Here is a 16,183-nt window from a genome sequence, read left to right on the forward strand (position 1 = left end):
CATTCACAACAGTGCCAGACAAAAAGGGGTGCGTGAAAGCAGATTTTTGTAACTGGTTTAGAGTGTGCGCTGCATGGAATGAGGCAGTGCATGTCCATTGTAGAGGCCCCCAGATTGTCTTTGTGTTATGATCCACCTACAGACACCGCTCTTTCTCTATAGCTGTCCTTCCATCCTTTGTTCTATCGCTCTTTCACTCTCTCCCTCCCTCTATCTCTCTTTCCAGGCAGTGCAGCTCTCAAAGGGTCAGTGTAAACAGGGTTTCTGAAGATGGGAGGGACCAACCTGATGCTCTATCTATCCATTAGTCAGACCAAGTGGCTCTGTTTGCCATCCATACCCCAACTTGGGCTGGATTGACCCAATTGGGCGCCGCTGAGTTCAGAGAGGGGCAGGACGGGCGACGACGGCTGTGCCTTAGATTGAGTCTGAAGTGGCCTTGTCAAGGCTTGGACCTCCATTGTGCTTATCCTAGCAAGAAGCCACTTGAACATGGCAGCAGCCATGCCTGATGATGAGGTCTGTTCGCTTTCTTTCGTCCTGGAAGAGTGAGCTTTCGGAGATATGGACTAGCATTGCGTCTGCTGAAACCAAGTCATTCTGCACACAGGTGGAGCTGTGACTGAAGCTGGATCTTTTTTTTGGAGGGACATGTACAGATTTGCAACTGGAATTACGTCCTTTTATTGATTCGTTGACTGTTTCCATGGCTGACTAAAACATCTGTGTTTGGTCAATCTCCCGTGGATCTCTAATCTTTACACCTGGAGGACTAAAATGAGGATTGTGTGGTTAATTTACAATGAAAGGTATAAAGTAGTTTAGCGTTTTGTTTAATCTAGAATCAATATTTTACTCTTGCCGTGACCATCCAGCGCTGTATCAGAGTGGCACAGAGTCCAAGTATCAGGTTCTATCAGTCTAACTGATCTAGGTAAGGCTACACCGAACCAGAGTAAGAAACTGACACCCACAATCAACCCAGATCCAGATCCGGCTGGGTTCGAGTTGGGTTCAAACTACAGGACCTGCCTAAAATAAAAGTTGGATGAGATTCATTCAACCCACAAACATCATAGGCCTCAGTGGTGCCATTTTTCATAGCTGATCAAGCCAGTGTTGGTGGGCTGCCACAGGTGGCTGCACAGGTATTGGCTAGTCAATAATTCATCATCTCAAACTCAGAAAGGGTAAGAAGGAGAAAGTGTGTGAGCTTCTGGGCATTCGGAAAAGACTGATGCTATATGAGGAGGGGAAGAAAGAGGTTACCACCTGAAAACAATGAAAGGAGACTTGGTATGAATGATATGGAATGGAAAGTGTGTTACATTTGAAAAACCTGCTGAATAGAAAAAACGTAGTATAGTGGATGCTGACAGAAGAGAGTGACCTGCACCGCGACATTAAGGCCAGGATCTTAAGAAGCTGGTAGCCTAGAACAGGTAAAATAATAGAACCATCTGGACACTGCAGTTTGACGGAGCAAAGAAAATGTTCTGTGGCATGTTTTGTATGTAGGATTTTATCTTGCGTATCAAAAGTTTGTTGATTGTTGACAGTTTAATTGATTAAAAGAAAAGCATAGTGTTTCACAGACTATTCATCTTGAGAACACTTATTTTAGGGGTAGAGAAAGTACAATAGTTATCATGGTGAACACTGGCATGCAGCTGATTAGCTTTACCTGTGCAGTCACTGGCTGGATCATGGCAATCACAGTGACGGCCCTACCACAGTGGAAGGTCTCCGCCTTCATCGGCAGCAATATCCTCACCTCTGAAATCAAATGGGAAGGCATCTGGATGAACTGCATCTACCAGACCACTGGCCATATGCAGTGTAAGACCTACGACTCAATGCTGGCCTTGCCTCCAGACATCCAGGCTGCCCGCGCCCTCATGTGTGTGGCCATTTTCCTGGGCTGGCTCTCCTGCACTGTGTCCTGCTGTGGCATGAAGTGCACAACCTGTGCCGGGGATGACCGCCGGGCCAAGGCTGGCATTGCGCTCTCCGGAGGGGTTCTGTTCATTCTGACAGGCCTGTGTGTTCTGGTGCCGGTTTCCTGGACCGCTAATACAGTGGTCCAGGACTTCTACAACCCTAATGTGCCCCTAATGCACAAACGAGAGCTTGGTCAAGCGATCTATTTGGGCTGGGCTGCTTCGGTTATCCTTATGATCAGTGGAGCTGTGCTGAGCAGCACCTGCCCGCACATGCAGGAAAGGGCTGCTGGGTACAGAAGAGGGTACATAGGCCGAAGCTTTGCTAATTCACCGCAACAAGATCCCCCAAAGCCCATTTCATCCAACAGTCTGCCTATGAAGGAATACGTGTAGAGAGGAAAGGAAGTTTGAAGCTGTGGAAGCAGGAAAGATGGCCGTAGAAGAACAAAGCAAAAAGATGAAAGAACACTAAAGATGAGTGGGGTGGGCATTGAGTTGGACTATTGAATTGCAATTGTTCTCAGCATTTACCTGTCTGTAGTTTAAACCTTGTGAATTTAAGTGGTCTATGAATTAAGTGGAAATCCACTTTTGATGAGGTCAGATCATATTTATTTATTGAACAATTTGCTTATTCTTTTTGTAGATTTACCTCTTAATATTTTTCTGAATTGTCTCCAGTACATCACAACCTTTATACAATATTTAATTTGATATTCGGCCATTACTTGCAGTGTAATAAAGAAATGATGTCCTGCCTATTTTGTGCAACATGAGGAAATATCATTGTGATATTATAGGTCAGTAGGTCAACAAACATTTTACATGTATCACCGTCATGTTTGCTTGTGTTGAAGATTGTAGTGATTTCATAGTTATTTTCGTATGGCAATGACACTGCCTGTCACATTTCCAACATTAAACTTGGTTGAAATTGCATGAATCAAAACTGTTTAAGAATAAAATGTGTGTTTTAATGATTATGTTTCTTACATCTTATTGCATTTCCTCAAAAACATAGTCCATGTTTGAGCTGTATTCAAAAAGGCAATAAATCCAGTAGAATAAAAATGATTAATGGGTTCATAAAATCAAAGTGATTGTTCATTTTTGTCTTCCATTTCCCTAGTGTTGTTGGGGCAAAATGGTTTTGTAAAAATAGGCTTTTTGATTGATTGAAATATTTATTAACAGTTTGCAGAATTACAGTACATTTCGAGCACAAACTCAATACAAAGGCTGTTAACTGTGAGTGGACGACCCAATTAAGCATTACACTTGTTTCCAACAGGGTCCACCATGTTCAATTCATCAAAACATTTAGAGACGTACAAATAGACACTTCTATATAGACAAAGAACAGAACAGGAATTCATCATAATGGAGGTAAAAAGGGAAAAGAAACATATACAGTGAGGGAAAAAAGGGGGGGGGGATTCACGTTCAGCTCCGTTCCTTTTTTGTTTGCCTTGGAGGAGCTGCGTTGGGTCCCCAAGTCGGCTCCGTGGCCGTACCTTGAGTTGGCTGTGTGGCCGTGACCGTCTCTTGTGTTTCCCTTGCGTTGGGTCCCCAAGTCGGCTCCGTGGCCGTACCTTGAGTTGGCTGTGTGGCCGCGGCCGTCTCTTGTGTTGTCCTTGCGTCCGTGTATGAGGGATTCAGATTTTACGGGGGCCAGTTTCGAATTGCAGCCATCCGTAGGTGCCCTTTGACAAGGCTTACACAAGGAAGGCTCACATTTTACTTGAGTAAGTGGTGTGGTGTGGCTTCTGTAAAGGGTCCATTACATACAACTAATACACATACATCCAGTATGTCCGGATCGGTTTATCCTTCTTTATCAGGATTTCTGCTCCTGTACCGTTTAACCACTTCATAGAAAGGCAATTCAGTCTCTTTTTCTTTCTTCATTGTGACTCCATGAAAAGGGACACTTTGAAGAGTACATCTGAAACGAGACACGATAGTAATTAGTTCACATTTAATCTTAATCTTCATACAAGATGGAAAACATACACAAGTGTTAAATTAACGCCAAGTTATTCAAAACTAAATGTTTTTCAGAAATTCTGAAAACATAAAAGAAGTAACATTACATCAGAGCTGATGTCATGTGAGCACACTTTTTTGTAAGCGTAAGTAAGTCGTCTTTTCCACAGGAACGATTTGAATTAATATATAATCGTGATATGACAAGTGTTGACTTTTAATAGTATTAATCACTTAAGCCTTATTTTATACTTTCAAAGACATTTTTTTTTAAAGCTAAAATACCTAACCCATACAACACAATGCGTTGCGATATGTGTTGTGAGCTTGTAGATTCGATATTTTTTATTTTTGGTTATGTTTGAAAAGATAATATCATATTATGATACCAGTAAGACGCCCTAAAGGGCAAGGTTGCGTGCACGCATCAGCCTGCGTGACGGCAGACTGCTGGGTGAGCGCTGGTGCTTTGGCGTGGGCAGTCAGATCAACATATGGAATGAATTCTGTACTGGCCATATAATCATATATGGAGCGTGTCTTGAATGTACAGGGTTTGACGAGGTCAGATCAACATATGGAATGTCAGAACAGGAATGTCGGGTGGGGAAGGATCAACATATGGAATGTCAGAACAGGTCAGCTCCATATATGGAGATCTAAGGGTTTGAGGTCAGATGTAGAGTTGCTGGCCGGCTCCATATATGCAGATCTAGGTGATGATCCAGTCTTCTCCATGTATGGTTATTCAGGGTTAGATGAGGTCATTGTCATGATCTTCATATATGGAGATGGCCATATATGGTGGCGTGACCATATATGGAGGCGTTAACTTGAGCCTCATTGCTCCCGCGGGCAATGAGGCAATGAGCCTCTGAACAGCGCTCAGCGGGTCAATGGAGACCCAATCGATCTCCGGTTCCAACTACGATGTTGCAGATTTTCCCCCTGGACCCCCCTGTGGTTTAAGAGGTTAAGGGTCTCCATGATGTCACGTGGTCAGATCCATATATGGAGATCTAAGGGTCTCCATGATGTCACAAGGTGTGATGGATTGGCATTTGGCAACCATATATGGAGGTGTGACAAACAGACGGCAGATGCAGGTTTTCATAGTAAATGGTCACAATATCACGGTCATTTGGTAAAAATAGTGATATTTGTGCAAAAAAGGAATAAGATATGCACATCCCCAGTTTTTGAGGGGCGCTAGCCCCCTTCTATAGGTTAATATTTGTTTTAGTTCAATGTTTGTTTTAAAAACGCCATTGACAATGAAGAGAAATTAATGTTTGTTTTGTCCCTAACAAACATTAAATCACATTAACAATAAAGAGAATTTAATGTTTGCTTTGACACTGTTTGTTTTACATCATCATTACATCACCTAATCATATCCTCATCCTCCTTGATGTTGTAAGATGATAAGAGCGCCCCTCACTTCACACGGGTGTGATTTTTAGATATGGTGATGGACCCAAAAATGATCAAATGAAGAAAAAAGGTAATTTTGTCCGCACGCGATATGTTTGCTCCCCATCTTCTCTTTATTGTAACCAAACAACGTTTTGCGCATCCAGGGTTTCTCAAGACTTGAGAATTTTCTTGAGATTTCTTTTATTTTGCCCATATCGCCCAGCCTTAATCTGCGTAACAACAACCCTGTATGATGAGGTCTCACCAGTGATCATCTCATCTCCACTGGGTGACTGCAAGGACTCCCATCTCTTAGGGGCTGATTCCAGAAGAGAGAGGTCATCATGGCTTAGGGTCAGCAGCAGAGTCTTCCTTCTCAGAAATCGGAACATATGATTGAGGATAATAATAATTCATTAATAATGATAATGGGGAGGACAAATTAGACCCATTATTTCCTAAAGTTAGCAGCACCTCTTATTGCCGAGCAGATTTCAATTTCATCAAGAATATTTGAAAATTTGCACATATAATCCCACTGCACAAGGGAGGTGACAAGCAACATTTATATAATTACAGACCTATCTCGAAACTACCTTGTCTTGCTAAAGTCCTTCTCTGTCAGTGGCCCAACATCCATCTGTCAGTGGCCCAACATCCTGGAATGAACGACAAAACTCTTTAAAACTGAGCTCCCTACCATCTTTCGGTCAGTTCAAAGGCTGCATTGAAAATGAGGGCTTGCCCTCAACTAAAGGTGATGATGATGATGATTGAAAAGAAATAATATTTCTCTTTGTGTTGATCCTTTCAACAGGGTTTCAAATTCTACTGAAAACTTGACCCTGACTATTTGCTGATTTACATCACCCATTCCTAGCATCTACTACGCATCTATAGTTCTTCTGAGGAACCATGTTTTTTAGAGACTGGGTAATACTGTAATACACTCAATCTCGCATAAGGATACTGTTGCCGATAGTATCGCTCTGCATCCTGCAGCCACTCCATCATGTCGGCTACTGACGGGGTGGTGGCAGATCTCTGGGTGCAGGTGGATAAGTCCAGGTTGTCTGTGTTCTCCTCATACAACTGGAAGGCTCCATGCACCTGGTTACTGGTGGCATCCTTCACAGACTGGAGAGAAGCCCTGCCAGAGAGAGAGAGAGAGAGAGAGAGAGAAAAGCAGTAGTAACTAGAAAGGTCGCAATTTTAAAAAATTGCAAAGTGTGGTTGCCGCAGTGGCTTACATATGCCCCTCCCACTGATATTGCCAGCCAATTACAATGTCAGTCACCCCTGCGATCATGCGTAAGTAATTCGGAGGGGATTTATTCCCCAAAAATCATGTTTTTGCGACAAACGGTTACATTTCTCGCCTTTGCGGCGCCCCCTATGGATGAAAATAGAATTGCTTTTGGTACTTGGTTGATTGAACCACCCGCGACATGTGATTCAAATTTGGGATGGATTGGACATTCCGTTCGTGATTTATGGCATTTTTTGTGATGTAGGCCCCTCCTACTAACTTCGGACGACGATTACGGCCGAACGATACGCACTACCAAAATTCTGCCGATGGTGTTTTAACCGGAAAGGTCCAGAGATCATGTGTACCAATTTTTGTGAGATTTGGACAAAATCTGTAGGAGGAGGAGCAAAAAGTGTGTTTTGGAGAAAATTCAAAATGGCGGAAAATCTATCATGACGCAAATGGGCGTGGCCTATATGAGGAGATGCGTCATGACTCAAGGAAATCAGGGAAAAAATTATTTTGATTTTACAACCTACGGTTCAAGAGTTATAAGCCAAAATGTAAAGTGGGCTGTTATAGCGCCACCATGAGGCCGACCGATAAGATTATAAGTTGATTAATTTTAGTAATTATTATGAACCTACCCTCCAAGTTTTGTAACTATAGTGCTTACAGTCTCTGAGGAAAAAATACTTGAATGTGAGAAAATGCGAAAAATCGCATTTTCCCATTCATGTCAATGGGGAAATTCTATTCACTAATAAATTCATATCAATTAAACTATACAACATTTCTCTTAAAAAAATACAAGCACTACCTTCCCGATGAAGCCGGTCAATTTGAGATATGGCTCAAGTGCGTACAGTCAAAACTGTGGGAGGAGTAGCACATCAAAAAAAAGACTAATCCAGGTAAATAAAGAATAAAGTGTTACAATTACAATAGTCTGGTTGCCCTTTAGGGCAACCACACTAATTATGTAACTTATTACATAATGGGTTTGAGTTGAAGGGTAATAACGGTTGAATCTTGCAGATAAGGACATGTATAATGCACATTAATTGCGTTTAAAAGTCTTGTGAATCAAATACATTACTCACATTTTCTCATTGAGCTTGTCCAAGATTATTTCCGTTGCCTCGACGAGCTTGAAGTGCAATCGCTCTTGCAAATCAGGGAAGGAGTTCAGCGGAGTGCTGGACAGTTGGACATTGGAAAGAGCTTTGAACTGCTCTGCTACGTTTCCAAGAGACACGACCAACGGGCTGCATTCAGCCAGTACAGTGTTCCACTCTTTCTGGTTGCTTTGGAGACACTGAAAGCACGCCCTCAATTTTTGGTGAAGCGATAGTAACACGGGCTTTGACATTTTAAAGTTTCACAACAGTTTCCACAAGCAAATGCCATCAGATCAAGTCACATATGAACAAAATAAAAATGACCTGGTAATACGAAACGTCTTTCATTTGTTACAACTTCTTCCTTCTCCACAAACTACGTTGTATTCACAAATCAGGTCTGTTTAAGGTTTATTAAGTCACACTGCTGCCATGATGCTCTCGGTCTGTACACTGCCTTCCGGTCTCGTGATGTAAACACGGCCGTTCTATGCTATGATTGGTCGAAATCAGTGGTGGAAAAAGTACTCACATTTTGTACACTTAAGTAAAAGTATCAATACTGCAACGTAGACATACCTTTGTTACCAGAATGGGTGCGTTCGGAAATGGCGCAATACAAACTGCCAGTGCGCTCTGGTGCGCCATTTCCGAACGCCCTACCATTTTTGGAACGCCCTACCAACAGTCATTAAGACATGTGGCAGCGGTGGCCGAACGGATAGCGGCGCGGTCTAGATACCGGAAGGTTCCCAGTTCGAATCAGCCGTCCGACACGTTAAAATTACCACCGCTGAAATGCCCTTGAACAAGGCATCAACCACTACGATGAAATGTGTTCTATGAGCAGGGCCTGGCTGGAAACAAGTTCTTGAGCTTAGCCCAGATACCCTGGGTAAATATAGATTTCATTTCATTTCATTTCATTTCATTTCATTTCATGCGAATCCCTTGACTCCTTCAAAACCGCTCTCAAAGGGCACTGAATTCCAATCAATCAATCAATCAATCAACGCACCCAGCTTGTAGATCGGCTATTTTCAAATGGCTGAAGTGGTAAATGTATGTTTTGTAATAATAATTATCAACATCTGCCTCTGAGATCATGATGTAGTGTGAGTAGAAGTAAAGGTACTGGAAATTAGAAATACTCAAGTAAAGTACAAATTACTTTACACCACTGGTAAACACGGCCGTTCTATGCTGTGATTGGTCGAAATGAAAGTCCGCCGTTGCGCAGTTCAACAAAGCGCCCTGTTTGGCTGATCGGTCAACTTGGCTCCTCCCTCTCCACAGATTCGAAAAATTCTGTTCATTTTTCAGTGAGGCCGTTAAACCCAGAGGGACACCGTCCGGTAGCAACAAAACGACGAGACAACACAAAACACACATTAATACGGTAGGGTAACATACATACAGACCACATATAAGGTTGTGTACATTCCCATTTTATGTAGGACACAGTGTATGCAGCCAGATTATGGTGGAATGAATATGAAAAATTCAGTCAGCTAGCCTAGCAAACGTGCCCACTTCTCCTCTAATAGCGTTAGCTTACTGTTGCTAACGGTAGCTGTTTAACGTTTAACTAAACAGCAGTGAGTATGGGTGCCAACTGAGTGACTACCAAGCGTTATTTAAATGTTACTGTACAACACAATTGTCTTGTCAGCAGCCGTTCCGCCATACACACAGCCATGGCTCCAAGGAAAAGGACCACGAAAGTACAAAAAAAACACGACGACGTCAAGATGAAGAAGGTGGAAGCCTTCCTTCAGGACTTCGACGGCGAAGGTAACGTGAAGCTCATTCTGTTGCGCAGACGTTAGAAACGATGACATGATAATTACAGGCAGGGTTCATCGTAGCCCGTCTCCGGACCCCCCGGGTTGAGCTCCTTTGGACCATAAAGTCATCAAAATGTCAGAAACTTTAACGTAGGGTTCCGAAAGGAGCTAGGTTCATCGCCATGTTTGTGGTGGACATTTTTGTCAAAATTATATTTTTGCCAAGGACATACAAATATTACCAGAAACACGTCCTCCAAGTGGGTTGGGGGACTTTCAGGTTTCCTTGAGGGTGGTCCAAATGGACCATTGTGTACAAATGGAACCAATGGGTCCTTTTACCACTGTTGTACTGGCGAACTCCTAATGGTGTCATAATAAATCAAGAAAACCTGGAGGCTGCATCTTAACGATCAAAATAAGAAGTACATTGTTCTCTCTTTTTTGGACAAGGACAAGTTTTGCCACAGACACTTGTCTGACATTTCCATACACAGACATTTGTCTGTGTATGGACACATTGATGACCCCTGATTACAACCAATGTTATTGTGTAACAATATCTAGCTACATTCCAGGAATGTGAAATGTAATAATTAATTACTAACCGTTGTTGTTTTTGTTTCTACAGTGAAGGCTATAGTTGAAAGGCTGAAAGTGAAGAAAAGCGACCTCCTGAGGAAATCCCAAAATGCTTACGACATGGCTCTGATCAAGCTTCCCAAGCAGATCAGACAAATGAACTGGTTAGAATATTACAGTAAGTATGCACAAAGCTCATCTGGAACAAATCATGTTGACATTTTTTGAATTGGACAGGCCCTGAAAAAAAATAAGAGCCATCATGTTCCCCAGTTTAGTTTGTGCCTTGTGCATATATTTTTCTCTGCATATATGCCCATGCTGTGCAGGGAGTAGTGGTAACAGGGGGACATAATCCCCCCCCCCCCCCCCCCCCCCCCCCCCCCCCCACACCCCACCCCCCCCCCCCCCCCCACCCCCCCCCCCCCCCCCAACAGAAGCGTCATGATTGTCAGATCCAAATCCATTATACACTGACACCACGGCGCGTAATCAGCACCTCAAACTGTGACTCCGCCCACCCCCGGGGGAAGTTGTGATTTGCTCTCGTTTACTGCAATGCAATTTGCGGCATTTTAAAAACAATATTGAGCAGAGTAGCGATTATCAAACGTATTTGCAATGCCATACGTTGAAAGATCTGTTGCCCGTGGACAAGGCACGCTACCTCCGCAAGTTAGATAGCATCGGCATAGATGTTTGTCCGTATGTGATTAAGGATTGGACCAAGTTGCACTGGCAGCCATAGAAAATTCTTACCCCAGGCTAAAACCGGATGTGACGTTTTTGGGCGTTCCTGTCTAGCGTGGTGTCGGTGTATTCAATTTGATTTTTTGATTTTGAGATATTGTTGCGTTATAAATGCAAAAAACACACATTCAAATATTTTAACAGTTAAGATCTTTATCAAACTTGATAATACACCAGTTAAGATAAATGTACATAACTACTAACATTTTTAATGCAGTGACAATGGTGTAGTCTACGTTTTCAGGACTGTAAAGAAGATTAGTCTGCGTATTCAATGATCAATTTGTCACAGCAAGTCGGAGTGAGATCCAGGTGGTAAAACCACTGGTTCCAGCGATGTAAAGTGTCAGAGCGAGCTGCTGTCTTGCTAGAAGGATTATGCTGAGTGTGCGAGGTCGGGCATTCAGAGCTGAGACTTTGGGAAGTATAACATGGGTTTGTCTTAAAGAGCTTAATGTATGCTACATTATGCTAGTATGTCGCAGGGACTTGCCCTCAATTCAAGCGTTGATGCTAAGTGCCAAGCAGGGAGGCACTGGGTCCCATTTTTCAGAGTCTTTGATATGACCCGGCCAGGGATCGATCCGACCTCCCAGTCCCTGGGACGGCCGGGCACTCTAACCACAAGGCCACTGAGCTGGTAGAGAGTGGTGGTGGTGGTGGGTGAAAGTACAGAAGGGGCATTGGTGATTAGAGACATGCTCTTGTTTGTAATATTGAAGTGTGAAATCAAATCTGAATAGTGACACTCCCATTAAAGTGAGTAAACTAGCATTCATTATTTGGTATCTGCCTCTCTCTTAGGGTCAGAGAAAGCCAAGGAACAAGAAGTGGATCAAGAAACGGTGAGAACAGTGGTTTTAATGAACAGAACCAGATGCAGTGCCGTCTGTTTAGTTGTTTCGGCACCACATGTGTAGGCGGACAACCACCACTGTTACCTATGCCTTGGTACATTCAGTGATTTTCATATCTAGCTTCTCTCCTGTCTGTTTACAGAGAGATGTGGCTGCCAAGGTTGATACTGTCCTGGCTGTGGTCCATGACATCGCTCCAACAGTCAAGAAAAGTAAGTGCAGTACAGCCGCTTGACTCATCCACCCATCTGTCCTAAGAGACCATTACTGGTAATACTGCTGATATTAATCATACAGCACACCTAGTTTACACACACAAGCTTAGCTCTCAAGCTTTTTTGTGTTTTATCCTTTTGACGGCTATCATGTACAAACTTACCATGTGTGCGCATTGTTTTTTGCTCGAATTTTGTCTTCCAGCAGCATCCAAGAAAAAGGCCCCAACCAAGTCGAGCTCGGAGGATGAGGAGAACAATCCCACTGTGACAGTGAAGAAGGTGGTTACTGTTTTCCACAAGCCCAGACACAGAACAAACAAAAACAATATGTACTATATTATAGACATGAAGTTGAAGTAGATGTGCAGCTGCATTTCTACCATAGACAGTGGTTGATTTAACGGTTTGTGTGTTTCACGATTCAGGGAAGAACTGCAAAGAAGCCACCTCGAACTACAGCTAAAAAAACTGCAGCCCGCTCTGTCACCAAGCAGAACACCTCTGTTAGAAGGTAAGATTGATATCTATATTTCTAATGTATTGAGTGTGATATTTGGGGGGGGGGGGGGGGTCTAGCCTCTACCACGATTTTGTTGCTTTGCGCAATCTCAATATCGACTCCTGTAGTCTAGCGTCTAGAGGAGTAGTTAAGCGCTATAAAAATGCAATTCATTAGTAATATTGATTCCTCAGGCGTAAAAATAATTTGCTACTCTAAAAATGTGTGGATGTATGTTCCAAGTTGTACGCTGCAAGCTTCTCTGGCAAACGGAATAGGAGCTGACTGGAATTATGATAATAATAATGTACCTCAGATCGAATTGAATCGCTCAAATGTATTGTGTTGAAGTTGAATGCATCTCAACAAGAAAATGTATTGTGACGGGAATGTGAAACGTCTTGATAATATGTGATTCACGCATGTAGAAAAAGTTACGTGTTTTACATATAAATGCAGTTTGGGGGGTTTGTGACCATCATGTAAAAAGTAAACGGCGGCTTGTTAATTTATTGTCTGACCATGTGCCATTCAATCAATGGTAAGTCCGTAACTAAAAGTCTTTCTGGTTTGTTGCAACGCTAACAAGAATCTGTGTTCAGATCCAACAGGAAGCCCTTGGTTACACCTGCCAGGAACATGCTGGACTCTTCTTTATTCGTAGGAGCTACTCCACTGATCACTCCAAAATTTGACCCTAGGTAAGAGTTTAGTGGGTTATATTTGGGGGGGGAGGGTATATATGTCTCAATAATTACAAATAATACAAAAGTGTAGCCTGAATAGACACCTCCCACTATGTGAGTGGAGAGCTTGTGTCATGTTTACATTCACCCATTCACACACACATTCATACGATTGCGGCGGAAGCCATGCAATGTACCACTACCAACCAGCACATCCGGAGCAATTTGGGGTTCATGGAACCGCCGACCCACGGATCATTGGACGACCTGCTCTACCTCCTGAGCCACAGTCGCCCCTGATAAACCTGCAGTTTATCCCGGTTGAAAAAGTGATTGTTCTTTGACTACCGGGGTGCTTCTAACTATTAGTCAATCCGTGTCGCAGACCGTTGTCATGCTGTTTTCAAGCTGTGCTCAGGAGCTGACAGCTGAGATGACTGGTGAGGAGTAGACTAGTAGTAATGCATTATACTTGAAACCTGCTGCATTGGTGATGTTACCGTCTCTGACAAAGCCAGAGAAGCCTTGTAAATAATGACGACGCTCTAGTTCGTCTTTAAAGTGCTTGCCACTTTGCTGTGTAATCGGCCGGGGGACGGCAGTGGCTCAGGAGTAGAGCGGCCGCACGGGAACTGGAAGGTTCCCAGTTCGATCCTGGGCTCCCCCAGAGTTACTGTCGAAGTGTCCTTGTACAAGACGCTGAACCCCTAATTGCTCCCAATGAGCAGGTTAGTGCCTTGCATGGTTTCCTCCGCCATCGGTGTATGAATGGACCGTGAATGTAATGCACAGTCTATGTAAAGCACATTGGATAAAAGCGCTATATAAATGCACCATTTAATCGGTGTGTCTACACGCAGGGACTGTCGGCTAATGCCCCTGACTAATTTGAAACGGGCCAACTGATTAAATTCACTTAGTGGTTCAATTTACTATGCCATGGGGAATATTTGTGCCTTTTCTTTCAAGGAAATAACAGACTTGTTGAAACCCCTGATATGGATACATTGCTCACTTTTATCTCCCTATTGCCCTCAGGCTTCCCAAGACTCCTGCAGTTAGAGTTCCCCGTCACAAAGAAAGGGTCTACAGCATTTCTGTCAACGGCTCTCCTGTGGCTCCCACCACTGAGGATGTTGTCATCAGCGTCCCTATTGGCAACGGAGAGGTATTGACTTAAGCGTAATTTACATAATATACAATACGTAGGCATTAGCTGCCTTTTCCCAGGGTTCTGTATTCCACTGGTTTATTTATTTAACAATGATGCCTACACTGCCATCCACATCTAGCAATGACGCCATGGTAGTTCTATGATGCCTACCATGTAAGCATTGTAGGCAGTTGTTTTTTCATGTAAGATAGGAGGCCATTGTATGTAATGTATGTATTCAGATATTGCTTATATAATATTTCTTGGGTCATATGATATTGAGACAATTGGAACGTCTCCTTGGAAGTATGTAGTTGTACAATCCTGATTCATATTTTCAGTTTGCGGTGTCGCAAACTGAAAATATCTGATCTACAATGTGATGCGCTGTGAGCTTGTAGATGGGCTATTTTTGGTACACGACACAAGTCACACAAGTATTAATGGGGCATTGCCATGTACAATACTGAACTAACTGAGTGTTGTTTTGAACTACTTTAGTGCATTCAGCTTCTGGCAAGTCAGATGGACTCTATAGATTTATCTTCACTGGATGAAAATGCTCTAAGGAGTATTCAGCAGCTACAGGTATGGAACACGTATTCAATTTCATCGTTTTTTGTAGCTATGTATTGCATTATGCTGGGACACAAACATAATATTTGTTTTTACATTGTTTTTCTTCTCATAGAGTCAGCTTGCAGTATTCTGTGGACAATCTCAATGAGCGTTTAGCAGAGAGTCAAACCCCTTTGGCCATGTTCGGTGAGGGTCATCTTTGTTTTTGTTGAGATTTGTTTAGATTATTTCATACTTTTATCATTTTATACTAAAATATGTATATATAAATGCTATTCCAATGCTATTGGAATTCTTTTGGGTTTGTTGGAGTTTTCACTCTTTGATTTTAAGAATGTATTTTAGATTAGATGATCATTTATGTAATACTGTATATGTGTGTCACTGTACTGTGCATATACAGTATATACTGTATATATTGCATACACAAATACTGCAGATATGCTGCATCTTAGCAGTTTCTAGAATTACATGCATCTTTATGCTTGGAGTAAGATGTGATATTCTTTGGTTTAAGTGTTTTGTTAAAGTTGTTCTGGTAGTATATTTTGTTATGGACACAGAAAGACACATTCAAATTTCTTTTGACTCACAGTTTATTACATTAAATTTGATTTTACAAAAAACATTTTTTTTGCTCAATCATTTCATTTATCCTGTAAAATATTTTCTGTTTACTCGGGTAGGACTTGGGTAGTACTTGGGTAGTACCACTTCACCACTTTTCAACTTCTCTTCCTATAATTGGTCCTAACTAATGTTCATGATAAAATACCACCATTTTTTTCTACTCTAGTCTGTGTCTCATAGGAAGGCTGTGGGCAGTTCAGAAACCCGTCCACCAGTGACATCATCGATAGTGAATCCAAGCTAATAGAAACGGCAGACTTTCTTTTCCTGAAAAGTTGCAATGCAAAAGTTGAAGCCATCGTTCTCACGATAATAAAAATCTAAATATATTTTAAAACAAATCTTGTTTAAAAAAAAATCTGCCTAATGATGATGTCACTGGTGGACGGGTGTCCGAACTGCCCAAAGCCCTCCTATGAGACACAGACTGAGTAGGAAAAAATGGTGGTGTTTTATCATGAACATTAGTGAGGACCAATTATATGAATAGATGTTGAAAAGTGGTGAAGTGGTCCTTTAAACAGCTGGATAGTTGAGGAGACTTATGTTGCTGAACAAACACTATATTAATTATTACTATGGGATCATGGGCCATAATAGCTGCTTTGCACTTTAACAAAATATCACTTGCACCCTGTTTAAAAGTGTGCTAATGAAATTACCACAAATTGTTGGCAGTACAGACATGTCTCTCAGCACTTGGCTGGCAGAAATCATTCTCCAT

General features: G+C 42.3%; 3 protein-coding genes across 5 annotated transcripts; 2 read left to right on the forward strand and 1 right to left on the reverse strand.

Annotated features, from left to right (window-relative positions):
- Positions 1 to 1,649: 1,649 nt before the first annotated feature.
- Positions 1,650 to 2,336, forward strand: cldn35 (claudin 35; the record flags this gene model as incomplete). The annotated part of the gene is made up of 1 exon (XM_079522318.1): positions 1,650 to 2,336. One exon carries the CDS (start codon positions 1,650 to 1,652, stop codon positions 2,334 to 2,336), a length of 687 nt encoding a protein of 228 aa, XP_079378444.1.
- A 1,511-nt stretch (positions 2,337 to 3,847) lies between these two features.
- Positions 3,848 to 8,128, reverse strand: airim (AFG2 interacting ribosome maturation factor; the record flags this gene model as incomplete). Its single annotated transcript, XM_079521954.1, has 4 exons — positions 7,701 to 8,128; positions 6,316 to 6,495; positions 5,611 to 5,726; positions 3,848 to 3,888 (listed from the first exon to the last, which is right to left on the reverse strand). The coding sequence occupies exons 1-4, from the start codon at positions 7,967 to 7,969 to the stop codon at positions 3,848 to 3,850; spliced, it is 606 nt and encodes a 201-aa protein (XP_079378080.1). The 5' UTR covers positions 7,970 to 8,128.
- An 877-nt stretch (positions 8,129 to 9,005) lies between these two features.
- On the forward strand, positions 9,006 to 15,455 carry cdca8 (cell division cycle associated 8). Of its 3 annotated transcripts, none has more exons than XM_079522564.1 (11): positions 9,006 to 9,117; positions 9,391 to 9,512; positions 10,137 to 10,265; positions 11,642 to 11,682; positions 11,837 to 11,906; positions 12,118 to 12,191; positions 12,338 to 12,423; positions 13,014 to 13,112; positions 14,136 to 14,265; positions 14,752 to 14,838; positions 14,942 to 15,455. In XM_079522564.1, exons 2-11 carry the CDS (start codon positions 9,416 to 9,418, stop codon positions 14,975 to 14,977), a joined length of 849 nt encoding a protein of 282 aa, XP_079378690.1. In that variant the 5' UTR covers positions 9,006 to 9,117; positions 9,391 to 9,415; the 3' UTR covers positions 14,978 to 15,455. The 3 variants fall into 3 exon arrangements, with proteins under 3 accessions (XP_079378690.1, XP_079378689.1, XP_079378691.1); XM_079522563.1 differs by having other exon boundaries at positions 9,394 to 9,512; positions 12,115 to 12,191; XM_079522565.1 differs by having other exon boundaries at positions 9,101 to 9,117; positions 12,115 to 12,191.
- The last annotated feature ends 728 nt before the right edge of the window (positions 15,456 to 16,183 follow it).

Source organism: Electrona antarctica, assembly GCF_951216825.1.
Source record: "Electrona antarctica genome assembly, chromosome: 15".
NCBI classification, from domain to species: Eukaryota; Metazoa; Chordata; class Actinopteri; order Myctophiformes; family Myctophidae; genus Electrona; species Electrona antarctica.

What these genes read in the sequence shown, in the direction of transcription:
- cdca8 (XM_079522563.1), top strand. Translation starts at nt 9,416, where the DNA reads ATGGCTCCAAGGAAAAGGACCACGAAAGTACAAAAAAAACACGACGAC. An exon ending in TCAGGACTTCGACGGCGAAG is followed by an intron (nt 9,513 to 10,136) that starts GTAACGTGAAGC and finishes TTGTTTCTACAG; the next exon opens with TGAAGGCTATAGTTGAAAGG. An exon ending in CGCTCCAACAGTCAAGAAAA is followed by an intron (nt 11,907 to 12,114) that starts GTAAGTGCAGTA and finishes TTTGTCTTCCAG; the next exon opens with CAGCATCCAAGAAAAAGGCC.